Source organism: Aedes aegypti, chromosome 1 (genome assembly GCF_002204515.2).
Source record: "Aedes aegypti strain LVP_AGWG chromosome 1, AaegL5.0 Primary Assembly, whole genome shotgun sequence".
In the NCBI taxonomy this organism is placed as follows: domain Eukaryota; kingdom Metazoa; phylum Arthropoda; class Insecta; order Diptera; family Culicidae; genus Aedes; species Aedes aegypti.
The window spans coordinates 23,850,910-23,877,059 of NC_035107.1; the positions used below are offsets into that span (position 1 = coordinate 23,850,910).

At 41.3% G+C, this 26,150-nt stretch overlaps 2 protein-coding genes across 2 annotated transcripts; one reads left to right on the top strand and one right to left on the bottom strand.

Annotated features, from left to right (window-relative positions):
* Window positions 1-11,940: 11,940 nt before the first annotated feature.
* Window positions 11,941-13,576, bottom strand: LOC5575266 (nucleoporin Nup43). Its single transcript, XM_001661808.2, has 2 exons — window positions 12,669-13,576; window positions 11,941-12,447 (listed from the first exon to the last, which is right to left on the bottom strand). Exons 1-2 carry the CDS (start codon window positions 13,371-13,373, stop codon window positions 12,037-12,039), a joined length of 1,116 nt encoding a protein of 371 aa, XP_001661858.2. The 5' UTR covers window positions 13,374-13,576; the 3' UTR covers window positions 11,941-12,036.
* A 10,017-nt stretch (window positions 13,577-23,593) lies between these two features.
* LOC5564286 (activating signal cointegrator 1) lies at window positions 23,594-25,830 on the top strand. Its single transcript, XM_001648586.2, has 5 exons — window positions 23,594-23,792; window positions 23,867-23,979; window positions 24,043-24,911; window positions 25,150-25,636; window positions 25,698-25,830. Exons 1-5 carry the CDS (start codon window positions 23,725-23,727, stop codon window positions 25,772-25,774), a joined length of 1,614 nt encoding a protein of 537 aa, XP_001648636.2. The 5' UTR covers window positions 23,594-23,724; the 3' UTR covers window positions 25,775-25,830.
* Window positions 25,831-26,150: the final 320 nt, after the last annotated feature.

Consider the following 26,150-nt stretch of genomic DNA (forward strand, 5'->3'; position numbering starts at 1 on the left):
GATCACAGTTGCAGCACATCTTTTCATTGCACGAGAAACGACATGATCACCTTGGGTCTTTTTCAGCCCTAATTTTGTGTTGATCTACTTTTGATGATGTTGGGTGCGTACCATTGGTACTTCGCGTACCTGCAGGTGACTGATTGATTTCGCCGCCTCCAAAAACATGGCCATACGTAGTCCCTACTTCCAGCACAGTCTCCCGTATCGGTACAGCTGAAGATCACCCCAACAGACTGAATCGCAAATCGACCACGTTTGAATTGATGAAAGAAATTTCTCGGACATTATCGACGTCAGAACGTATCGCGGCGCAAACATCGATTCGGACCACTACCTTGTGACGGTTGAAGTGCGCCAAAGACTTTCCGTTATAAACAACACTCGGTACCGACGCCCGCCACGGTACAATCTGGAACGACTCAAGCTAACCGAAGTCGCAACTGATTACGCTCAAAGCATTGAAGCAGCGTTGCCGGAAGAGGGAGAGCTCACCAAAGCCCCTCTTGAGGACTGCTGGAGTATGTCGAAGCAGCCATTAACAACGCAGTGGAAGGTGCCATTGGGTTCGTGCAAGTAAATCGACGGAACGGTTGGTTCGACGAGGAATGTCAGACGGTTTTGGACGAGAAGAATACAGCGCAGACGATTACGTCAAAACGTGGAACGATACAAACAGAAGCGAAGACAGCAAACCCATCTGTTCCGGGATAAAAAGCGCTGCCTGGAAGAGTTGGAATGCGAAGAGATGGAGCAGTTGTATCGTTCTCAAGAAACGCGTAAGTTCTACAAGAAACTCAATGCATCCCGCGAAGGCTTTGTGCCGCGAGTCGAAATGTGCCGGGATAAGAACGGAGGTGTCTTGACGGACGAACGTGAGGTGATTGAAAGGTGGAAGCAGCACTAGGATGAACCCCTAAATGGCACAGAGAAGGAAGACCAAAACAGCAGGAGGAATGGGTTCATCAGTGACCAGAGTGACAAGTTAGAATGTGAGAACTATCGAGTGATCACCATTCTTAACGCAGCCTATAAAGTGCTTCCCCAGATCATCTTCCGCCGTTTATCGCCACTGGCAAGCAGATTTGTGGGAAATCTGCCACAAGTGTCGCGAATATCAAGTCCCTACGCACCACCTATTCATTTCGATTTCGAAGCGGCCTATGGAGCTATAGAAGATTATGAACGAGAATGGTTTTCCCGGGGAACTGATCAAGGCAACTATGGATAGTGTACAGTCAACAGTGCTGTGTGAAGATATCGGACCCGTTCGAAACACGCGAAGGACTCCGACAAGGCAATGGTCTTTCCTGCCTCCTGTTCAATATTGCGCTAGAAGGTGTTATAAAACGCGCGGGCTTCGACATGCGGGGCACGATCTTCAATAAATCCAGCCAGTTCATCTGTTTTGCTGACGACGTGGACATTGCTAGAAGAACGTTCCAGGTGGTTTCTGAACAGTATACCAGGCTGAAACGTGAAGCAGATCGGGTTGAATTGAAAGTAAATACGTCGAAGAGTTTTCATCCCAAATAGGGTCCTAAAGCCCTGTCCCAATTTTAGTGCCAAACGCTTAAGTTTAGGCCAAAAACACATGTTTACTCAATTTTCTAATGTTTTCCGTTGGTTTAAGCCCAAAAAAACATTTTTTTTAGATTTTGTCACATCCTTTGGCTTAAACTCAAATTTTGGTGTATTTTGTTTTCCGTGTCCCTTACAAAATGTCAGATATGAACAACCCCAGTGGTCGAACTAAACCCTGTGGTGTTTTTGTCGACTAAGCGAACGTCAAACATGATCAAAAGTGTCAAGGTTCATTTATGGACCAAATTTTTAAATTAAAGTTTAATCATGATATAGCCATTATTTGAGCGGGAAAAATTGCTAAAGTAGTTACAGTAAGATGCTTTTTGTGTTATAAAATAAAAACAAGATTTCATTAAAAATTTAAGAACCCAATTATGGTGTTTAAACACAGTTTTGAAAATGATTCCAAATCTTCACGAACATATACATCATCGATATCTCACTATCGAAAGAAGCTAGTTTCATCTATTTTTTCTCCAATAACGTCATATTTTTGAATTACAGACAGTTTACATTAATGCAGAAAAGGTTTGCGCTTCAGATATAAACACTTTCTACCAATTGACAAGTGCAAATGTTCGCGACAAGGCTTGTGAAGAATTTCACCAGGTCGTTGTCGTTTTAAAAGTTTTTTTGTTAAAGTTACTGAATTCTATGCAGTGCCGGATTTGGGCTTCGGGGGGCCTGGGTCAGATCTCTTGACGGGGGCCCTTGGTACAACATGAGAGGGAAACACTAAGCATAAGAAAATTTAGTATCCGAAAACCTCCACAAAATTGTTACTCAAATTTGACTAAAGTAAATCATCTGTTTAAAACACTTGAAAATTCGTACATAATACACAATGGGATTGAATTTTGACTGAATTGTTCTGAATAAAGTCCAAAATTAAAAAAAAAATCAAGTTGAAATCAAGACAATATAATTTATCGAGACAATTACAATAGCAAATATTATATAGATATTTTTCAATTTTGCCATTCAATGAACTTGGAAGACAGTCGTTATTGAGGCAATGAAAAAATCGATAAATTATTTCGTTTTATAATAGGGAACGTTTTTACAACGCTGCAAACATCTCTTGTCAGTGTGACTATTGTCGGCAGCCTCAATCTCTTCGGCAACTTTCCCATAACAACTGCTGGTGAATCACTTCGGCAGCTCCAAATCAGTCGCATTTTGTGGCGTGCTCATTTGAATTGATGACATCTCCGGCTATATCGTTTATTTAATCTCGGATATCTCGCCAGCGGGAAGCGGGCAAAACAAAGAATCATCTGAATGTTTCCACTGATGTGTTTTGATAGAAAAATACTGTGTATTTGGCGTTTGAAATTTGGTTGCCGATAATAGTCGAGTGGTGCCGAAGCCGTAAGTCTCCCTATAGAAATTTTCTGATTTCCTAAGTTTGGTCTTATCTCAAGTGGATTAAACTGGATTAAAATATGCTTGTAAATGCCAAATTTGGGTTTCGTAGTGGTAAAAGATCAAAGAGTTCTAGCGTTGCTTCCTAATATATTCAATTAGTTTTTGCAGACAAGGAGCAATTGCTTTCATTAAAGCACATGAGCTTCACACTCGGTCAACTAACAACTTCCAGAATAAGCTATACGAGCCTTGTTTTATAATGTTAATGTTCCAGGTATTAACAACAGTTTGAAAGACTATGTCTTTTTACATATGATGCTATAGCCTCTGGAAATAGCCCGCGATCGAAAATCTGGCTAAAGCCAGAGCATAATTACTTTGATAATCTATCCACTTGGGCTAGTAATTTAAATTCTGTCGATTCGATTCAAACTTATGCTAAATTTTAGGTTCTTAATGAAAATTGCTATATTTAAACAAAATTATGAAAATATTGATAAAAAATAGAAAAGTGTGGAATAATTAAGCGTCAAGATGCAGAAGTTTTTACTAATCGTAGTAGTCACACTAAACAAATAACACATCACAGTAGCCACACTTAAGGTGAAACAGTTTGGAGTCAATTCCTAAGATTGCACTAAAACTTCAAAGGCACAAATCTCGCGAAGAAAGCATCCAACAACAGTGAACTTTTTATTTGGGCTTTGTGCACTAGTAGAAAGCTTAAAATAAGAAGATCAGATATGTTTGGCAACTATTTCTCCAGTTTAGTGCCTTTGAAATCGTGAGTAGGGGCACAAGTCGGCCATTGTGACAGCCATCTTTGTATTCCAAGATGTTTCACCTTAACAATTCTTATAATTCTTGTCACAATAAAACGTTATTCATGTTCCAACCACTGTACGTGAAGTGAAGGTTGTTCTTTCTACGGCTCCTTGAATATCACCAATAGGTTATGGGCCCAGCCTAGAATGTTTCTAAACGTAGTACAAAAAGGAAAATTCATCGAAGCGTATTCTCGAAGATGGCACGAAACGGTGGAGGCGATTTAGCGGTTGCAGCAGTTCCAGGTCGAAGCCACAATCCATAGAGTCTGCCGTCAATTTAGCTGCTCCAGAGACGCAACAACTGGTCTACCTGGAGGTTCGCTGTGCAGACGTTTTTGGAGTTGGAAGACTTATGGGAAGCTGTGAAGCCTGCGGAAAATCCCGACGGAACATTCGTTCAAGTGGATGCATCAAAAGACCGAAGAGCTCGCTCTTGAACCAGGCCAGATTATTTTACTCTTGGACCCCGTGAACTACATTCATGTAAAGGACGTTACGACAGCCCGGGAGACGTGGTCGCGCCTGGAAGCGGCGTTCGAGGACTCCGGTTTAACAAGAAAAATACGACATCTCTCGGAAACTGCGAGTCTATGGAAGCCTTCGTGAATAGCATAATCGAAACGGCCCACCAGTTGCGGGGAATCGGTTTCGACATAAGCGATGAATGGATTGGAACGTTACTGCTTGCTGATTTGCCCGAAGAACATCGTCCAATGATAATGGCAATCGAAAACTCTGGACTCAAGATTGGTGCGGACGTGATCAAAACCAAGCTTCTGCAAGATGTGAGAACGTCCTCGTCAGCATCAAGTGGTGCGGCTTTCGCAGGCAAGCGACAGAACTGGCAGCAAAGACAAGGTGTCAATGTGAAATCAGCAATCAACGGCCCGAAATGCAGGAACTGCAAGAAGTTCGGACATATTGCCAAGAATTGTCCAACAAAGGTTTCGAAGACCGAAAATGGAAACGCTTGGTGCACCGTGCTATCAACCATTGCCGAAGATGATCAAAATTGGTACTTCGATTCTGGAGCTTCAAGTCATTTTACGAAAACGGAAGATTTTTTGGAGAATTCCTGTCAGTGCGGTGGAAAAGTTCTAGCAGCGAACAAAGGTTCCATGTCCGTTGTTGCCAAGGGAACAGTCAAGATTTACCCGGAGTGTTGTCCTGAAGATTCGCCCATTGAAATGCATGACGTCCAGGTAATTCCAGAGCTTTCAGTAAATTTGATTTCCGTGAACCAGATAGTAAAGCGAGGCCATACAGTTACGTTCAACGTGGATGGTGTGGAAGTTATCAACCCGGCGAGACAGGTAATCGCTACTGGTACGAGGTACAACGATTTGTTCAAGCTGGACCATCTGGGGTCGCGCAAAGCACTGGCGTGCTCTTCCTCGGAGAACCTGGACCTGTGGCATAGACGGATGGGGCATCTCAACATCAACAGTCTGCATCGTCTAAAAAATGGAATGGTCACTGGAATGCAAGTACCGGATACCCCTACGAAAAGAGTAGACATGAAGTGTAAAATCTGTGCGATGGGAAAACAAACGCGACTCCCGTTTCCGAAGTCTGGTTCAAGAGCGAGTGAAGTCCTAGAGCTGGTACACTCCGAGATTGGCGGACCGATGGAAGTCTCATCCCTGGGTGGCAGCCGATACTACCTAACGTTCACGGACGACAAATCACGCAGGATCTTCATTTACTTCTTGGAAGACAAGTCTGGAGAAAGTGTCTACAGGGCATTCGAAAATTTCCGAAGCATGGCTGAGAAGCAGACAGGTAAGAAGTCTAAAATTCTTCGCACAGATAACGGCAAGGAGTTCGTGAATAAGCATTTTGAAGATTATCTGCGGCGGCTAGGGATTCGTCATCAAACTTCGGCGGATTACACTCCGGAGCAGAACGGGCTCGCGGAGCGAGGGAATCGAACGATCGTAGAACGAGCAAGATGTATGCTGTAAGCAGATCTACCCAAAATATTCTGGGCCGAAACGGCAGCCACAACTGTATATTTAATGAATCGATCGCCAACCAAAGGACATGAGATGACCCTTGAAGAAGCTTGGAGTGGGAGGAAGCCAGACCTAGCCCATATACGTGTTTTCGGATCCCCTGTGATGGCGCACGTCCCGAAGCTAAAACGAAGGAAATGGGACGCAAAAGCTGTTGAATGTATACTAACTGGATTTGATGAAGACACGAAGGCCTATCGTCTGTGGGACACTCAATCAAGAAAGCTGATCAAGTCACGTGATGTCACTTTCCTAAGCGAACAAGCGAAGACGGTAACACAAGTCAAGCCTACCCCGGTGAGCAAACAGAAGACTATTAGCCTAGATTGGGACGATGTAGTTTCGTATGAACCAGAACCAATTCAAGAAGTTGCCAACGATGCACCGGGTCCCGCGAAAGCTGTTCGTGGAGAAATGATCAATGAAGCAATCATGACAAGCGATGAAAGTGATGAAGAGAGTGCTGATGAAGTTGTAGCGGCTCGATCATCTAGTGAGCATCAAGTTCCATGTTCAATAGAGCCACCAAATCTGAGACGAAGTGGAAGAGAGCGGTATCTGCCCGACAAGCTGCGAGATTTCTTTTTCCCAATCCGAGGACTGCCGTCAACCAGATTTCCAGAAGAAGTTGGTGAAACAGGTGAGCAACTCGCAGTCACCCGGAGATCGGAAGCCGTATTGGAAGAAATGCAGCAGTCACAACAAGGCTTAGTTACTCGAGACAAACCGTCTGGCGGTGATGATCCTCGTACTCCATCCGAAGCTCTACAAGGCCCGAAATCGCAGCATTGGAAGGAAGCAATGGATGATGAATTTCGCTCTCTGGTCGATAACGATACTTGGGAACTCGTGGAGCTGCCGCCGAACAGGAAAGCCATCGGATGTAAATGGCTGTTCAAGTCAAAACGAGATGAAAATGGAAATGTTGTGCGGCACAAAGCCAGACTAGTGGCGCAGGGATTTACCCAAAAATTTGGCGTGGACTTTGATGAAGTGTTTGCGCCAGTAGCCAAGCAGGTATCCTTGCGTATCCTGCTCACTATAGCAAGCCGACGTGGAATGATCGTCAAGCATGTAGATGTGAAGACTGCATATCTCCACGGGATACTGGATGAAACGATATACATGAAGCAGCCGGATATGTACCATACATGAGGAGCGAATGTTGTTTGTCGTCTCAAGAGAAGCATCTATGGACTCAAGCAATCAGCTCGTGTGTGGAATCAACGAATTGATGGCGTGTTCAAATCAATGCAGTTCGTACCATCCAAGGCAGACCCGTGTTTGTATGTAAGAAAGAAGGGAAACCGAGTAAGATTCATCCTGATCTACGTTAATGACGTCATTATTGCCACGCAAACTGAAGAGGAGTTCGAGCGGATTTTTGAAGTTCTGCAGAAGAACTTTACCATGACGAACCTGGGCGATGTGAAGCATTTTTTGGGCATCGACCTCAAACGCAAGTCAGGAAGTTACACGTTGTGTCAGCAGCAGTACATCCGAAAGCTAGCGGAACGATTCGGCCTACAAGATGCGAAACCATCGAAGATCCCGTTAGATCCTGCATACCTTTAGCAGAAGGAGGAGGAGGATTGCCAACTACCGAACAACAGTCAATACTTAAGTTAAATTGGAGGTCTGCTGTATGTATCCGTGAATTCTCGTCCTGATGTATCAGTAAGCGTGTCCATCCTGGCACAGAAATGTTCCTGCCCTACTCAACGAGATTGGCAAGAAGCAAAGAGGATTCTTCGATATCTGAACAGCACCAGCGATCATCGTTTACACCTTGGATCGACCTCAACTGGACTAGAAATGTTTGTGGACGCCGACTGGGCAAGTAACCATCGTCACCGAAAATCAAACTCTGGATACCTGGTGCGTTACGGAGGAGGTTTGATCAGCTGGGCATCGCGCAAACAGAGCTGTGTTGCGTTGTCCTCTACTGAAGCAGAATTCGTAGCGTTGACGGAAGGATGTCAGGAGCTCAGCTGGATAAAGAAGCTATTGAAAGATTTCGGCGAAGATGTCTCAAGCCCAGTACCCACATATGAGGACAATCAAAGCTGTAATTAGTTGAAGGAGACAAAATTGAGAAGAGAAACAAGCATATTGATACGAAGTTTTTCTACGTTAGAGAGCTGATTGAAGAAAAAGAGATAATGCTGAAATACTGCCCTACTGAGATGATGTTAGCGGACATATTAACGAAACCAAAAATCGTGAGAATCATCAAGACACTGAGAGAGAAGATCGGGATTCTGTCAGATCTTGACGAGGAGGAGTGTGGAAGAATTAAGCGTCGACTTGGTTTACAGCGGAACGTGCAGAATTTCGTCCGCGAAACACGTAGGATTGATAAAGTAAGTTTGTTAACTTTTCTGACTTGAGTCTGTTTGAATAAGTCTTTGAGACTTGATAAATATAAAAGGTTTATTTCCAAATCCTCCCTGTTAAGAAGAAATGAATCGATAAAAAATATGTCCAAAACGAAAAACGAATTCTGAACAAATCACCTAATAAATAAAAAATATAGGGCATGATAGGATGATTTTCGCATTTTTTATGTACCATACTGTACATTCTAACCAAAGACAAATTAAAGACCTCCATGTCCCTTGCAGTTACCCAAAATTTTATGGCTCATAAGTTAATCTAGAATGCCGTAAAAAGTGTACTGCGATCTGTCAAACTTGGGTACCTTTTGCACTACCGAGGGACCAAATGCAGTACTAGAAGTGGTCGGGGTTCTGCTAAACCGCACCAAGTGCCAAAAGCATTATTTTGAGATATTTAACTTTAAAGTTCACTCATCTGCGAGTAAATCGCAAATGACTCTTTTGAAAATTTCACCGTTCACAAATGACTAATAGGGTCCAATAAGTAACTCAAGATAGAATATTCAAAAAAATCATCAAATATTTTCCATTTAATTAGATTTGATTTCAAATCAATAGGTACTCAGTTCACTCTGGCTGAATAAAAATTGAAGAAAATGGTTTTCAGTTCGGTATGGCTGAATGTGTTTCATGATTTCCAGGAACACAGGAGAAAGAAAGAAATAAAAAGGGTTCATATCTTCGCCATGCATGTTGGAATGCTTGTCACAAATGTTTTTGCACTGTGAACGGAAAAGATTTGTAATTTTCCATAGAACTGGCCACAATGTAGTGGTATGAATTGGTACAAACCAATTCGTATTCTAACGTATTCTACCGACTTTCTCTTGATGGATTATCTATTTCAACAGAAGAGCTATTGAACCAAGTCCCTCACGCATTCAAAGATTGGAAAAAGACAATAATGATGTAGTTAAAGAATGTGCCGATCGAAGAAAACCATGAATTTGTTCTGCCAGAGCGTACCAAGTTACTCGCATTTAATACACTTTGGCTGAACAAGTTTACGATTATTAAATTTTATGTGAAGTGGATACCAAGAATGGCATGCGTTTCATCATTCCCGTTGTACATGAAACTGCTTGTGCTTTATTGTTCAAAAATAGTCATAAAAGCTGAAAGTTGATTGATTTTATATGACTCCCTGTTAGCGACAACGTAAAAAAAAATATTAATCGGGATTCGAACTCGTGTCCTTCGAGTGGTGATAAGGCGTGCTACCTCTCGGTCATTTAGAACTGTTGCATCGAGAGCGAATAACTCGAAACAAGCTGTGCGCGATCTGATCTAGGAGGCTTGAAGATGAAAACAGGTGAAAACGTTATTTTCTGAACAGCTAAAGCGCACCAAGTGCTTCTAAATTATTCAGACAACATCAAATTTAAATGTCTTGTTATTTCATCACGGCTCCTGCATGGACCCATCGACATCGGTCGGGGTTCTGCTAAACCGCACCAAGTGCCAAAATCTTTATTCCGAGATATTTTACTTTAAAGTCTTTTCCTGTCCTAGTTTATTGCGGATGATAATTTAATTTTTTTATCGCTCACATGTGATTAACAGTGTTCAATAAGTACACCGAGATTAAATATACTAGTAAACCATCAAAAATTAACGATGTGATTGGATTTATATTAAACAATATGAAGCACTCAGTTCACTCTGGCTGAACAAACATTGAAAAATATGGTTCTTGGTTCGGTATGGTTGGATGTGTTTCACAGTTTTCAACAAGACAAGTCAAATTGGAGACAAATGATGTTTATCATCACCGTGCATGTTGGAATCCATGTCACAAGTGTTTATGGGAAGGATTCGTATGTATTGAATCAAGATTCTCATGTGTTCATACATAGATCCTAATGATCGAAGAAAACCATGAATTCGCTCTGCCAAAGCGCATCAAGTTGCTCCCATTTGGTGCACCTTTGCTGATCAAGTTCACAGTTCAATGCGTGAAGTGTTCACCAGGAATCACTATCTTTTCAGATGTACATTGGCTGCTGTATGTATGTACATTGCTGATGTTTTTCTGCAATATAAAAATAATTACAGAATCTAAAAGTTGTTTGATTTCCATCACCATCGGATAGAACATCAGAAAAAAAAAAAGTTTCATCGTGATTCGAATTCTTGCCTTCTGAGTGGTAATCTAGTGTGCTACCACTAGGTCATCTTCACTTCTTGAAGGAATGGTGATAAACTTGAATCAAGTAATGTGCAGTTTGTCTGACGGGGTTTGATGGCGAAAATGCCATTTTCTGAACAACTAAAGCGCACCAAGTCCACCTGAGTTTCTCACACAGCATCAGATTAAATTAATTCGGTTTTTCATTACGGCTTCTGTGTGGTTTGAGAAACATGTTATATAACAAGGTAGTGCAAGTATGTATTGCATGTAAATGCCTTTACTCCATGTCTAAATGTGATTTTCAGATAAACAGTACTTAGTGCGGTGTGGCTGGATAAAATTTGAAAGAAAATAGATGAACGCCACCGGAGCTATATTTAATTTTATTTAATCAATTGCTGCCCAATTTCACTGGCCTCTGTTTCTATGAGTTGCTTGGAATGGATAAATTGTAACAATATAGAAGGATGTTGAAAAAATATAGCTTTATACCTGAAAAATGAATTCCCTCTGATGACGTGCGTTGGTTTATGGTTCGCTCTGGCTGAACAAAATTACAGTTTTACATGTCCATCCAAAGAAAATTTTTGATGTAATATTACAAGGGACTGTTAAAATTACTTGATATTTTTATGGTAGAATGGTAATGATTATTTGAGTTCTCTGGTGTAAAAAAGTCGATTAGGGTAAAAATGGCACTTGGTGCGGTTTAGCAGAACCCCGACCAAGTGGTACTCAATCTGAGCCCGAGTGCGACGGACCTGTTCTAACACTTCTCCTTAATTTATCCCCCAGGCAGAATGCCGAGCGAAAGCCCTTGTTTTCTAGCTTAACATCTCCCGTGTCCTTCATATATCGCATCACATGTTTCAGAAATATCCAATGTTATTCGATGAGCAGCTTTAAAATTGACTGAAACAGTAAATAGATCTGGACTCCCTATAAGGGTATGACGTATGCTGAAACTCATCTTCTTTCTCTACTTGAAGTCAGATTTACATCGGTAATAGATTCAATAGGCTAGGAGAAGTGGTTGAACTAAAATGAAGAAGGGATGAACTTAACGTTTAGCAAAAGTAGATTTTGTAAAGAAAACGATATAAGTTTTCTAAAAAAAAGTAAGTTTTCTTCTAGCCTATTACTCCATTGTTTCTGCAAATAAAAACGTTCTTTTATCTGGCTCCACAGCTAACAAATCAAAATGAACTCAATCCTATGAAAACTGGCGCATGAACATCTTCCAGAAGAAAGAAGGATCTTCTTCTTTCTTCTTTTCTGGCGTTAATCTTCCAATTAACTACAGTCCCCACTGGGACAGAGTCTTCTTCTCAGCTTAGTGTTCTTATGAGCACTTCCACAGTTATTAACTGAGAGCTTACTATGCCAATGACCATTTTTGCATGCGTATATCGTGTGGCAGGTACGAAGATACTCTATGCCATGGGAAGTCGAGAAAATTTCCAACCCGAAAAGATCCTCGATCGGTGGGATTCGAACCCACGACCCTCAGCTTGGTATTGCTGAATAGCTGCGCGTTTACCGCTACGACTATCTGAACCCCTCAAGAAAGAAGGGTACCAGAATGAAAATAAATTTACAAAATTAATTGAGAATTTCAATAATGTAATCACTTTTTTAATTTCAATTAAAATTATTATGCCTAATTCAAAGTATGTTGTATTTTAATCCATCGATTCGACACAACGAAATCAATTCACATTTTCCAACAAATAGATCGCCTCATTGTCTCCCCCGCAAATGACCTTCGAGCGGCACGAATCGAACGAATTGACCGCCTTCCGGATGCCACTCAGTAGCGACGTTACGCTAATCTTGCTCTTGGCCCTTTCCCCATTCAGCCACGGATTGTTGGTATCGGTTTCGACCGGTGTCGTTCCCAGCAGCGCACCGGTTGTGGCGGAAGGTCCCGTTGGAAGGGTGTTCTGATTCCACTGCCACAGTTCGCCACCCTCGGAGGCGGAGAAAAGTCGCGAAGGTTGCGTCCGGTGGAACGCCAGCTCACTGATGGCGTGGTCGTGCGCTTTCAGGTAGGACGCCGGAAACTGCGGCTGCCGGAGGTCCCACACGGTTATCGATCCCTCCTCGCTGCCGGCCAGAATCTAGAATGGAGACAGTGTTAGATAGTGTAGTGGAGACCGTTATTAGCAGAAAAATCTCCATCGTATCTGTGTTCACCAGTTGATTTCTATAGCTTAACTGCAAAATTTCAGACAATCGGTCGAGAAGGGTCAATAGATATATCCAGAATTTTTTTCTGAACAAATCATAGCGCTAAAAGCACAGAATCCACAAAATAAAACACTGTGCATCGTGGACTTACGATATGCCTTTGCGTCGGATGGTAGGTGATGCAGGTCACACAGTTGGATCGTTTCTCGTCCTCACAGGACACCGCAAAGCTTCCGACCGCTTTCTGGCCCTCGGCTCTGATGTCGAAGCACTTGATTATCCCCAACCGATTTCCGGTGAGTACTTCCTTCGGGTTCAGAAAGGCCACGCAGCTGATGGTACAACTGTCGGCGCTGGCAATGCTCCGAAGCACTTTGAGTCCCACGGTGGACACCACATTTAGGCGGCCGTCCTCTCCGACCGTGGCCACGTCCGTATCGTGGACCGATAATCCGGTACAAGGCGCCGCATTCAAACTGCTAAACGTATCGAATTTGTGCAGACTGTCGAATCGGTGCCGCTCCTGCAGATTGTCCTCGTCCTTCTCCCGGTCCAGGCTGATCAAACTGGCGAAGCCTTCGGTGCTGGACAGAATTACGGTGCGCTCGTCGACAAATTCCATCCCGCTGATGTCCCCGGTGAAGCAAACCTCGGCCGTGCACTTCGGCACGAATTCGTTCTCGTCGTCGGCATAATCATTGCGGAGCAATTTCCACACCTTCAAGTTGTTCACGTCCAGATCCCAGCTGCCGGTCAGGAACGAGCTAGATTCGTCGTACTGTTCCGGAATCCACCGGATGCGGGAAACCTTCTCCGAGATGAAGGTGCTGTTGACCTTGGTGCTTTCCGGGACCATGATTGCGTCGCCGTGCGGGGAAGTGATTTCACTTGCACAGAATTTTGGGTTTTGCACGGAATAATCACAAAACTATCGTAAAATTCACAAAATTTGTCTGCAAATGCGAAAACAGCCGGCGAAACGAGAATGCGCGTTTTGTTCTGTCATTCGAATTGTTTTGGCGTTACGAATCGACAACGAAAAAAGTTAAAAGGAACACGTTCGCAACAACATAAGCCAAGTACGGACCTGAAACGTAAATCACTCAAGTAAAATTTCTCCTTTTTACCCACACGGAGAAAATGAAGTACTCAAAAGTGAGTTCATTCCACTCAATTCGGGGGGTTCGTGCGTTAACCTAATTTTGAGTTGATGGGGTAGAAGTTGTTTTCATTTGCAGCCATGCGAAAAAATACCTACTAGCTAAGTTCTTTTCACTCAACCGGCAGATCAAACAACTCAACTTCCAGTACTGTGCCACTTACTCAAATTTGAGGTAACGCACAAAGGTTCGGTTTTTGGGTTGTTTTGCTCTTCGCTCTCTGACAACAATACAAGGAGCGAATGAAATAGGGAGAGAAAAATAACTCAAAAATAAGTTAAAAAATACTCAAATATGGGTTTTCCGTTTTCTCCGTGCAAGTAATTTTGACAGCTGATTCAGTATGAGCGAAATGTCACTTTTACTTACACGGAGAAGCGAAACAACTCAAAATTGAGTCTTTTTCACTCATCTTGACAGCTAAGTGGAATGATTCAAAATTGAGTTGTTTGTAAAGTACTTAATTCTGAGTCATTTCACTACTACATTGAATTCTCGCGTAACTTTTCAAAACGTCCTAAGTAACAAATGTAAACAAATCGAGATTATCATTGCCAATCATTTGCGTTGCACCACTTAGCAGCACACTAGAACACTCGTTCTGATATATTAACAATAAATTAATCTATTAAAAGCTTAACAAAATGACCAATGTTCAAAACTGCATCACTTTTAATCAATTGTTACATTGGACCTTTGATCAGAGAACCAACCACATGTCCTATGTAACATTTATGAATAAACACGATTCTAATGTTACATTGGACATTCCTGAATAAAGCTTTGGAATGGAGTTTAAAAGGTAGAATGATTTGTAGAAGCGTGTCTGAGACACTACTTAGATGTATAGAATGCCATAATAACTGCTTCTCAATCATTTCAGTCGATATTTTCAGAGTCGCACTGCCTCGCAAAATTGAAAACGCTCAAGTGAGAAAAAGGGAATGAGTTACACAAATCTGTATTTTGGTCATTTTGCCAAACCATGTTTTACCGTTTTGCTGGATTGGATCAGCTGCAACTTCTTTTTTCATATTATTAGTGCATTGCGTGCATATAGGGGAATGATATTGAGCACAAGATTGAGCATCATGATGTCATTGTATCAATCTGATTCAGATGCATGATCGATCAAGCATATAAATATGCTTCCCGGCAGCAACACGAGCAACGTACATGCGCGACTTGCTCACACATATTTTCAGAGCGATCAATCACCGAAGGCAGGAGAAGCTGTATGTATTTGTTAGGCGTGGGCTCCTTTCTCAAGTTCCTACAACAAGATGGACGGTGTCGTCATCGTCCTCATTCCCCACCGCAATTTCTTGTTTCAACCGACGGCTGGTGCTGATTGCAACTCAGCCGTCACCACCACCACGTCATGCAGTGGGAAACTCACACATGATCATGTGGGCGAAACCGTCATAAAAACGGGGGGAAAATTGAGGGAGAATCAGTGAGAGCAAAATGTCCTACATACAACTCAACGTTTCCCCTCCTTCTGTTGTTACATAGGACACATATACGGAGGGAAGAAGTGACGATTGTGGGATTGAGTGAATCAAAACAAAGCACAGCTGGTGTCTGCGATTAGCACACCGCAACAAAATGTCGATATTTCCAGAGTCGCTCTGCCTCGCAATATTGAATACGTTCAAATAAATAACAAAAAGAGAACGAGGTACACAAAACTGTGTTTTGGCACGGCAGCAACACGAGCAACGTGCATGCGCGACTTGCGCACATATATTTACAGAGCAATCATTCACCGAAGAGCGGAGAAGCTGTATGTATTTGTTTGGCATTGGTTTTCTACAACACAATCGACGGCGCCGTCATCGTCATCATTTCCCACCGCTATTTCTTGTTTGCGCCGACGGCTGGTGCCGAATGCAACACAGTCGTCACCACCCGTCGTGCAGTGGGTAACTCACACACGAACAAGTGTTGGCAAAACCAGCATTGAAACGGGGGGAAGATTGAGAGAAAAACAGCGAGAAAGCAAAAAGTCCCATGTACAGCTCAACGTTCCCCTCCTTGTGTTGTTACATAGGACACATAGACGGAGGGGTGGCATTGAATGAATCAAATTGTTGTTGTTTGTGAGGGACTTTAACCCGAAGGTCATTCGTCCCTTCTTCAAATGAATCAAAACAAAGCACAACTGGTGCCTGCGATTATCACACTGCAACAAAATGAGCAGTTCAACTTGAATGTTGAATCAGTTCAGTGCACGTGGATACAAAATGAAATAAAACATGCTTGCTGTGTGCTCAAATCAAAATGTCCGATGTTACTACAGTTAACTCTCCCTAACTCGATATTTCGTTTCTCGATATCGAGTTAGAGAACCATAGATAAAGTTGGTTTTCATGGCTACCTCGATGGTCCCTTGAATAGCATTTACACTGGTTTTGTGTTCTATAACTCGATACCTCCCTAACTCGATGGTCCCTTCAATATCGAGTTAGGGAGAGTTGACTGTATAACTGAAACAAAATGACCGAAGTGAATGTCCAATGTAACAATTGTTGATACAGAACGACCTATGTGATTTATCCTATGTACATATTTTTGGTCAAAACGTCCTATCTGATGTTTTTATAGATTTCAGTGTAATTTCCAAATAAATTGACAAAATTTCATTTCTTACGTTGAACTCTATTACACTGCTTCCCTCTACAAGCAACACAGTGGGGAAAAATTGTTTCATTTTGATACAGTTTCAAAATATATTTTCACAACCTTCAAGCTCGATTTACTCGAAATGTGTGAATTGTTAGATAGGCCGTTTTGAAAAGTTACGCGAGAATTGAGTGATTTTAACTATATTGCAATAACTCAAAAGTACCCAATACCGAGAGTTGTGTTGAAACTGTTTTTTTAAATAATGAAATAGGTAATTTCTTTGTTTTTAATTATTTCCAAAACATATACACAACTACACTAGCTACATGATATTTGATCTTAAATAAAACCATATAAAAATGTAACATTTTTATTTGATGAATGCTGGCACAGTTGTGCAAATCTGCTCCCGGTCTTCCGTTTCCGAGCAGTGCTCCCGTTGTTTTGGGTTTACCGGCAGGACATTCCTACGTCCACTACGACCATCGTTACGAGGCTGTAATGTTGGGAAATATTGAGGTTATATATCACATGGCTTAGGTAAAATGAAATAACAAACTTACCAATGATCACTCCATAATGATCCCTGAACAATCCTTACGTCCCAGGGTGGCAGCTAGGTTTTCATGCATCTGTTGAATATAGAAGATTAAGTGATTAAAATAGAAATTTAATTAGAAAACGTAAAAAATGACTTACCCGGAGCGCGCTTGCATTCAACCGACGACCAAACTTATTCTGACGCTCAACTAAAATTTTCATCCAAAACCAAGTACTGGATCAATACTTGCTTTTGGGTACTTTCTCAGATGGCGAAGCAAAGCAAAATAAAATTTGAACGCTTTCAGAGACAACAACTATCAAATAACTCAAAAATAAGTTGTTTCGAATGTACCTCCAGTTTGAGTTAAATGTATTTAAAAGTCAGTATAGAATAATATCCAAAACAGTAGTGTTGGAGAAGTACTTCATTTTGAGTACTTTTTATCTTAAATTTGAGTTGTTTCGGTTTTCCGTGTACGGAATAATTGAGCGGCACATTTTTCCGTTCGGAAAAGTGACAGCTCCCTTTGATTTGTAGGGCAGGCGTTACCGACGTTATGAAATCAGCTCTACTTCTCAGCTGCGTACAGCTCAAGTAATTTCGGTAGCGGAATCATTCCTTGACCGTTTCTTGTCCTATCCTTTTGCACAGTACTTATGATCAGCGTACCGGCCAATAACGTAAGCATTTATGTGTCGACACGCTGATTCCAATTAACACAAACTAAAGTGAATTTATTTGCCTCAAAATCATGAAAAATTGGATCTTGTTATAAGGGCCTATTCACAAATTTCATAATGCTAGAGGGGGTGGGTGGGTGTCCTCGTGATGTTACGGATCATACAAAATTTATAAAATATTCATACAAAAAGCCATTTTTGTCCAAATTTCGATACTTAAGCTAAGTATGCTGTTTCGCTCAAGAAAAGTAAAGAAATTCCTTGATTGAAAGGGTCAAGAAATTTCCTACAGAGAGCCCCCTTTGAAGTGACATTTCTTCTCAACTGCGTACTGCGATCAGAAAAATGTGATTTTCTTAACCATTTCTTGGGAGAAATTTTCCATGCATCTAAATAGGCGATTCCTTTTCTTGTCAGTAGATAACCGGCCTCCAAGGCCTCCAAAATTTCTCCCAAGAAATGGTCAAGAAAATCACATTTTTCTGATCGCAGTACGCAGTTGAGGAGAAATGTCACTTTAAAGGGGGCTCTCTGTAGGAAATTTCTTGACCCTCTCAATCAAGGAATTTCTTTACTTTTCTTGAGCGAAACAGCATACTTAGCTTTAAGCCTGATTTGCTACTGAAAAGGAATCGCTAAAGAAATTTCTCGCCGATTCCTTGCAGAAATTTTCTACAGCGACTCCCATTTGAACTGACAGTTCTTTTCAATTGCGTACTGCGATCAGAAAAAAGCGCATTCTTGATCGATTCCTTGCAGAAATTTCACATGCATCAAGATAGGCCGAGAAATTACTTGTCAGCAGCGAATCAGGCTTTAAGCTAGGCATGCTGTTCCGCTCAAGAAAAGTAAAAATGTCTGCCCAAGAAATGGTCAAGAAATTTCCTACAGTGATCTCCATTTGAATTGACATTTCTTTTCAACTGCGTACTGCGATCAGAAAAAAGCGCATCCTTGATCGATTCCTTGCAGAAATTTTCCATGCATCAAGATAGGCCGAGAAATTACTTGTCAGCAGCGAATCAGGCTTAAATCTCGAAGTGACCCCTTTTGTTGTTTTTATGCATTATGGAGATTTTCAGCCCTAATCTAGTTCTCCTCATATTCATAAAAAAGGGACCTTTCTTTATTGTTCTTTCAATAGCCTTTAAAATTGGTTCAAGCATAAATCAAGTTTGTGGTGTTCAATTTGAGGTTCACATTGATAAGTAATGAGGAAATATTTAAACTTGTTGAGGATTATGAAGACTTTTTTTAAATACATTACAGAACAAAAATTCTATCGAGTGTGAACCATAAATATTGCGTAGCAGCTATTTTTTTCAATTCAATCTCATTGAATCACAGAGTGCATTCCTACAAAATCCAGAAAAAAACTCAGTAAATCCTGAACAGGCTTTTCACACGATGTAAGGTGAGCTTTGAGAGGACTTTTTTATAAACTTTTTCTGATATCTGCCCAACTGGCAGTTTATTCAAAAAATATAAACTTGGGAAAAAATCTCATAGAATCCTGAACAACATTTCAGAGAATTTTATGCCAGTGAAGAAGAGACATGAGTTAAAAATAACGATTTTTCTCTAGTATGCACATATTTCTGATTAACAATAGTTTTTTCTTCCAACGTTTGATTTTCTTACTGGAGATGATTCAGCACTAAGCAATTTTAGATCACCTTACAATATAATTACTGACTATTATTCCAAGAATACATGCTGCTGAAGCTGTGATTCATACGTATAAACGGTATTCATAAAGGTAGCATTACAGTTGAAGTTGAAATAAAGTGACCCTCCAGAACCATATTATTGAAGTTATAATTTGTATCTTTAACTCTTCGTTGGTGGGGCCTTTCCCTACTCTAAATCCATCTTAACCATAGTCATACAAGAATGGTAGCTTTATTGCACCTTTTATATGCATAAACTACAGCTTTAGCAGCATGGTTACTTTACTTGGAAAGTTTTACGAAAATTTTAATCACATACAAACTTAGATCATGAAAACAAAATTGACTTAGGGGCGTCCAAAGTGAGGTTTGCCAAGGGCGCCGTGAAACCATGCTACAGCTCTGAGTGTACGATATATTACTTTTTCAATATTTTGCTCCTTCAATCTTTGAGAAGTTTAAACAATATTCACCGAATTATTAAATTTTATACTTTATCATGCTTATCCGCGATTTATTTTTTTCTGTGCTTATGCAGTAATCACGCTACGCTTGGGACTTATTCAAAATAAAGTGCTACCTTGTTCAGTTCGGTATCAACATTACATCGTGTTCAAGCAAGTTTCTCTTTTTGATGCAAGTGCCGTTACAATCTGATAGTTTCTTTCTTTGTTTGTGGATATCAAGTGAATCTCTTTGGAGGGAAAAGCAGCAATGTACTTTTCCGGGAGTAGATCATTCCTCGCCGACACAACACCGAGCTCACAACAAAAACAGCATCCTCAAAGGATATTCTTCCCAGAAAAGCTGCCACAGGAAACGGGAAGTTCGTTTGTCGCATTCATTACGGAATCTCGCCATCATTTTGTCAAACTTTTCCAGATCATTTTAAAATGGGCCTAATCCACTGCAGTCGTCGTTGGCGGAACAAAAAATGAACAGATTGGAGGAAGCATCAACTGTGGATAGCAAAAACGAAGAGAACTACATGATTTATATGATAATAAATTAGTTACATGCAAAAATGCACATTCTTTTATTTTGTCTGGCCTTTGTTTACTGTAATTAAAGAAAAATGGCTAATTGTATTCAAAGCACTGGATTTTCGAACTTAAAGCATCAAACGCATAATTTCCAAAAAATCATTCATCAAAATAAAATACGCTTATACTAGCCAAGATTAAAATCCTAAAATGCATTTCAATGAGTGTATAGACCGAATATGTTTTTAGAATGGTTTTTAAGCCATCTAGTATAATATTTCCTTAGCGTGTAAGATAAATTCATCAGCTGCAACTTTCTTCGAAGACCGTTTTCAAATCGGACGCCTCAGTAATTAGTTATTGATTTATATCCAATAGGGTCCTAAAGGCCCGTCCCAATTTTAATGCCAAACGCTTAAGTTTAGGCCAAAAACACATGTTTACTAAATTTTCAAATGTTTTTCTTTTGTTTAAGTCCAAAAAACATTTTTTTTAGATTTTGCCACACTTCTTGGCTTAAACTCAAATTTTGGGTGTAATTTGATTTCCGTGTCCCTTCCGAAATGTCAGATAGGAACCACCCCAGTGTTAAAACTAAAAGCCCTGTGGTGTTTTTGTCGATTAAGCGAACGTCAAACATGATCAAAAGTGTCAAGGTTCATTTATGGACCCAATTTTTAAATTAAAGTTTAAATATGATGTAGCCGTTATTTGAGCGGGAAAAATTGCTAAAGTAGTTGCGATAACATGCTCTTCCGTGTCATTAAATAAAAACAAGATTTCAATAAACATTTTAGGACCCAATTGGGTCCTAAAATGTTTAATGAAATCTTGTTTTTATTTAATGACACGAAAGAGCATGCTACTGTAACTATTTTAGCATTTTTTTCCCGCTCAAATAGCGGCTACATCATATTTAAACTTTATTTTAAAATTTGATTCATAAATGAACCTTGACACTTTTGATCGTGTTTGACGTTCGCTTAATCGACAAAAACACCACAAGGCTTTTAGTTTTAACACTGGGGTTGTTCCTATCTGACACTTCGGAAGGTACACGGAAAGCAAAATACACCCAAAATTTGAGTTTAAGCCAAGGATTGTGGCAAATCTAAAAAAAATGTTTTTTGGACTTAAACAAAAGAAAAACATTAAAAAAAAAATGAGTAAACATGTGTTTTTGGCATGAACTTAAGCGTTTGGCATTAAAATTGGGACAGGCCTTTAGGACCCTATTGCAAATTCTTCTTACAGTGCTCATTTATCTTCTGAAGCTAAGTATGCTGTTCCGCTCAAGAAAAGTAAAAATTTCTGCTCAAAAAATGGTCAAGAAATTTCCTGCAGTGAGCTCCATTTGAAATGACATTTCTTTTCAACTGCGTACTGCGATAAAAAAAATGCTTTTCTTGAGCATTTCTTGCAAGGAATAGAGTCCTAAAGGCATGTCCCAATTTTAGTGCCAAACGCTTAAGTTTAAGCCAAAAACACATGTTTACTCAATTGGGTCCTAAAATGTTTAATGAAATCTTGTTTTTATTTAATAACACGAAAAAGCATGTTACTGTAACTTCTTTAGCAATTTTTCCCGCTCAAATAATGGCTATATCATGTTTCAACTTTAAGCCTGATTTGCTGCTGAACAGGAATCGTTAAAGAAATTTCTCTACGATTCCTTGCAGAAATTTTCTACAGCGACTCCCAATGAGAATATATACTAAGGTGTGGAAGAAGAAGCAAAGGCTATGTATTAGTAAAGAGAAAAAACGTAAACAAAAATAACTACGTCACTAATTTACATGGCTTCTTATGGGAGCTCGCTCGCTTGTAGTAGTGAAACATTTTGCACCGTACACGGATATCACGCACACTAAATGTCTTATTCCTCACCTCGGTATATATTCTCATTGAGCGACTCCCGTTTGAACTGACATCTCTTTTCAACTGCATACTGCGATCAGAAAAAAGCGCTTCCTTGATCGATTCCTTGCAGGAATTTCCCATGCATCAAGATAGGCCAAGAAATTACTTGTCAGCAGCGAATCAGGCTTTAATTTAAAAATTTGGTCCATAAATGAACCTTGACAGTTTTGATCATGTTTGACGTTCGCTTAGTCGACAAAAACACCACAGGGGTTTTAGTTTTAACACTGGATTTGTTCCTATCTGACATTTCGTAAGGGACACGGAAAACAAAATACACCCAAAATTTGAGTTTAAACCAAAGGATGTGACAAAATCTAAAAAAATGTTTTTTGGGCTTAAACCAACGGAAAACATTAGAAAATTGAGTAAACATGTGTTTTTGGCCTAAACTTAAGCGTTTGGCACTAAAATTGGGACAGGGCTTTAGGACCCTATTTTTAAATGTTTTTCTTTTGTTTAAGTCCAAAAAAACATTTTTTTAGATTTGGTCACACTCCTTGGCTTAAACTCAAATTTTGGGTGCATTTTGCTTTCCGTGTGCCTTCCGAAATGTCAGATAGGAACAACTCCAGTGTTAAAACTAAAAGCCCTGTGGTGTTTTTGCCGATTAGGCGAACGTCAAACATGATCAAAAGTGTCAAGGTTCATTTATGGACCCAATTTTTAAAGTAAAGTTTAAATATGATGTAGCCGTTATTTGAGCGGAAAAAATTGCCAAAATAGTTGCAGTAACATGCTCTTTCGTGTCATTAAATAAAAACAAGATTTCATAAAACATTTTAGGACCCAACTTCCCACGCATTGAGATAGGCGATTACTTTTCTGTTGAAGTGCATACCACAGACAAACAGACGTAACACTTAGAACAAATCTGTATTAAAATCATAGTCACGAGGACATACACGCCCAATGCTAAAATCAGGGTGTTTGGCCGACGGGCCAACAGATGGCGGTAGTGTGTAAATGTCAAACACAAACAAAAACTATGCGAGCGCTGCGGGTGATGGATTGGCCACCTACTATATTTTTAAATCGACCGTTAAAAAGGTGGTCGATGCACAATGATGAGAGTGTGACGTCTGTTTGTCTGTGTGCATACTTCGCTTGAACGGGTAACATTGCTGCATCTGGCGCGAAAGATAGCACACACAAATCATGGCTACTATGTTTTACTGCATGTATCCATTGATGCATCACTACAGGTCATTTCCTGGTTGGGTCTGCTCTGCAACCGATTTATGAGCCTGACCTCTTCGAAATTCCCTTTCGCTTTGGCAGAAGATGCACCGAAGGGCCCGTTTTGGAAGGCCTGGTCGACAGATGCTGTCCAAAATACATAAAACACCCTAAGTATTTTTTTTTTATCAATTTTAAGTTGTTTCGTTTCTCCATGTAACGAAAAAGAGTATGGAACACGTTCGCAACTTAAGTTTACAACGTAAACATTCAGCGCCGGTCACACTATCCCCAAACGTCAAAATCAGGTGTTCGTGGAATGCACTTTCGGTGCATTTGGTGCATTTATTATCGAGTCAGCAAATCGTATAAGTAGTGTTTTGTTCAATTTCACAAGGAAAGTTAAATTAATTTTAGAACGGCAAGACAAGAACTGCTCTAAAATGGAGAGCTGGCTAAAGGATCGCCTCTCCAAGTGTCTGTGCTTCGAAGTCCCGGACGAAATGATCGGGTATGGATCTGGATGGAAAACATCATCGGAAGCGGTATTCCTCTCTCTTGTTACAGAAGATTGTGCAATTTCAGGTACATCATGACCATCCGGGGCAATCAGGAGCTGGACGAGTACTTCAAGAGTCTGCTGGATTCTGGGAATCCCGAGCACGTCTCGTTTCTGAACGAGTTCAAACAACGGCTAAGTAGGATTGATTGTATTTCAATTTAAAATGTTTAAGTGTGATTCGAACTTGACTTATTTGCAGGAAAGAGTCCTTCGGAAGGACGTGGCGGGAAAAACCAGAAATCCGGCAAACAGCAGCAGAATAAGTCGCAACCGCCTCAGCAACAGTCACAGCCACAACAGTCTCGCGGACCGAAACTTCCGGAACCGGTTGCAAAACAGGATGTCTTGCCGGTGGCTTCCTCGCAGATCCACCAGGGTGCAGTCAAGAAGAAAACGAAATACGTGAGCCTTTACGACCAGGAAGGCCGTGCCAATGTGGTCCTGATCAAGGGTCGGCACCTGTGCGATTGCCAGGCCTCCAAGCATAAGCTGATCAACAACTGTCTGCACTGCGGCCGGATCGTGTGCGAGCAGGAAGGAAGTGGCCCTTGTCTGTTCTGTGGCAGTTTGGTGTGCACCGACGAGGAGCAGAAGATGATCGACAGCTCGTCCAAGAAGGGGGACAACCTGAAGCGCTCCTTGATGGATCAGAACCGGCCCAAGGGATGGGAGGAGGCGGTGGCCACCCGGAATCGCCTGCTGGAGTACGACCGGAACAGCGAGAAGCGAACGACGGTGATCGACGATGAGTCGGATTACTTCCGGGCCAATTCCGTGTGGCTATCGGATGCCGAACGGAAGAAGATGGAGAAGTTGGAAGCGGAAATGAGGGAAAAGAAACATGCCAGCCGGATGAGCCGGAAGGTGACGATTGACTTTGCTGGGCGGCAGGTCGTGGAGGAGCCGCAGTTGGCTATTGAGGTGGAGGACGAGATTCTGAAGCAGATTGCCGAGTCGGTTGCTCCGGAGAAGGAGAATGCTGGGCCCAAGAGCGGATGGGATAGGAAGAAGGCCAGTGCCGATCGGTCGGATGATATTCATCCGGGAATCGTCGGGGAAGCGCCGATTGTGAGTATCCTGAATCCTTTGTACCTATGATTTCTGATTTTTTCTATGCTGCTGAATTAAATATTCATTCCAAAACAGCAAGAATATAAGAAAATCCATTTAAATATGGCGAAGCTAATACGATTTGAATTTGGGATCAATATGATCCCAAGACACAGACAACATAACTTTTTTTGGCACAGACAGAAGCCTTATCAGAATTGTACTATTGTATGACTCACGTTCTTTCAAATTCTAGTTCATCGATCTGGGCTCCGGACAAGCGCCTCTGAGACCACAAAACGGTCCTCGATTCGATGGTGTGTACAGCAAAGTGCAGGACAAGGAATTCCTGGAAATGTCCGACCTGCGGCACTGCCTTTCGATGCATCAACCGTGGGCTTCGCTGCTGGTGGCGGGAATCAAACGGCATGAAGGCCGAACTTGGTACTCGTCGCATCGGGGCCGGCTGTGGATTGCGGCCACGGCCAAACCCGTGGACATGGAAATGGTCAAACAGATGGAGAACTTCTACCGGGTGTTGTACAACGACGACAGCATTGAGTTCCCCTCGCAGTACCCGTCTGGGTGTTTGCTGGGATGCGTATCGGTGCAGGACGTTCTGCCGCAGGAGGAATACCGGAAGCAGTATCCGGAGGGGGAATCCGAGAGCCCGTTCGTGTTTGTCTGCACGGACCCACAGGAGCTGCCCATTCGATTCCCTGTTAAAGGGGAGCACAAGATTTGTAGGATATTCAGCTTAATCCTAATGAGTCACCTGGTTCTAATCGAAAAATACTTTTTCAGACAATTTGGACACGAAGATCCACCAGGCCGCGGTGAAGGCGCTGCAGCGACTTTCGAAATTGAAGGCAGAAGAATGAGTGTTACATTAAGAGAAGAAATCTATATGCAATAAACAAAGGCGTAGCTAAAACATTGGAACTAATCACAACAACACAAGAACTCCCATGCAGGGCTGTTAATGTCATGAATTTCACGTGACTTTAATACTGCTAATATCATCGCTCCTAGTGGAAAAAGTCATCTGAATGTTTTTCCCAGTGACCTTTTCCGAATTACTATCGGTTGTCAATATTTGCTGATGCGATATTTGGCATGCGAAAGTGCTATAAGCGTTTTAATTTTTCTAAAATTTTGACATTTAACAGCACTGCTCCCATGAATGGTTCCCGCATACCTATCGTGGTAATCTGCCCAACAGCGAGCGGTCGAGAGCACATCATGCGCCTGGGTCTC

Coding starts and splice junctions, on each gene's coding strand:
- LOC5564286 (XM_001648586.2), top strand. CDS start 23,725: ATGGAGAGCTGGCTAAAGGATCGCCTCTCCAAGTGTCTGTGCTTCGAA. Junction 24,912..25,149: donor TCGTCGGGGAAGCGCCGATT/GTGAGTATCCTG, acceptor TTCAAATTCTAG/TTCATCGATCTGGGCTCCGG. Junction 25,637..25,697: donor TAAAGGGGAGCACAAGATTT/GTAGGATATTCA, acceptor ATACTTTTTCAG/ACAATTTGGACACGAAGATC.
- LOC5575266 (XM_001661808.2), bottom strand. CDS start 13,373: ATGGTCCCGGAAAGCACCAAGGTCAACAGCACCTTCATCTCGGAGAAG. Junction 12,448..12,668: donor ATCCGACGCAAAGGCATATC/GTAAGTCCACGA, acceptor TCTCCATTCTAG/ATTCTGGCCGGCAGCGAGGA.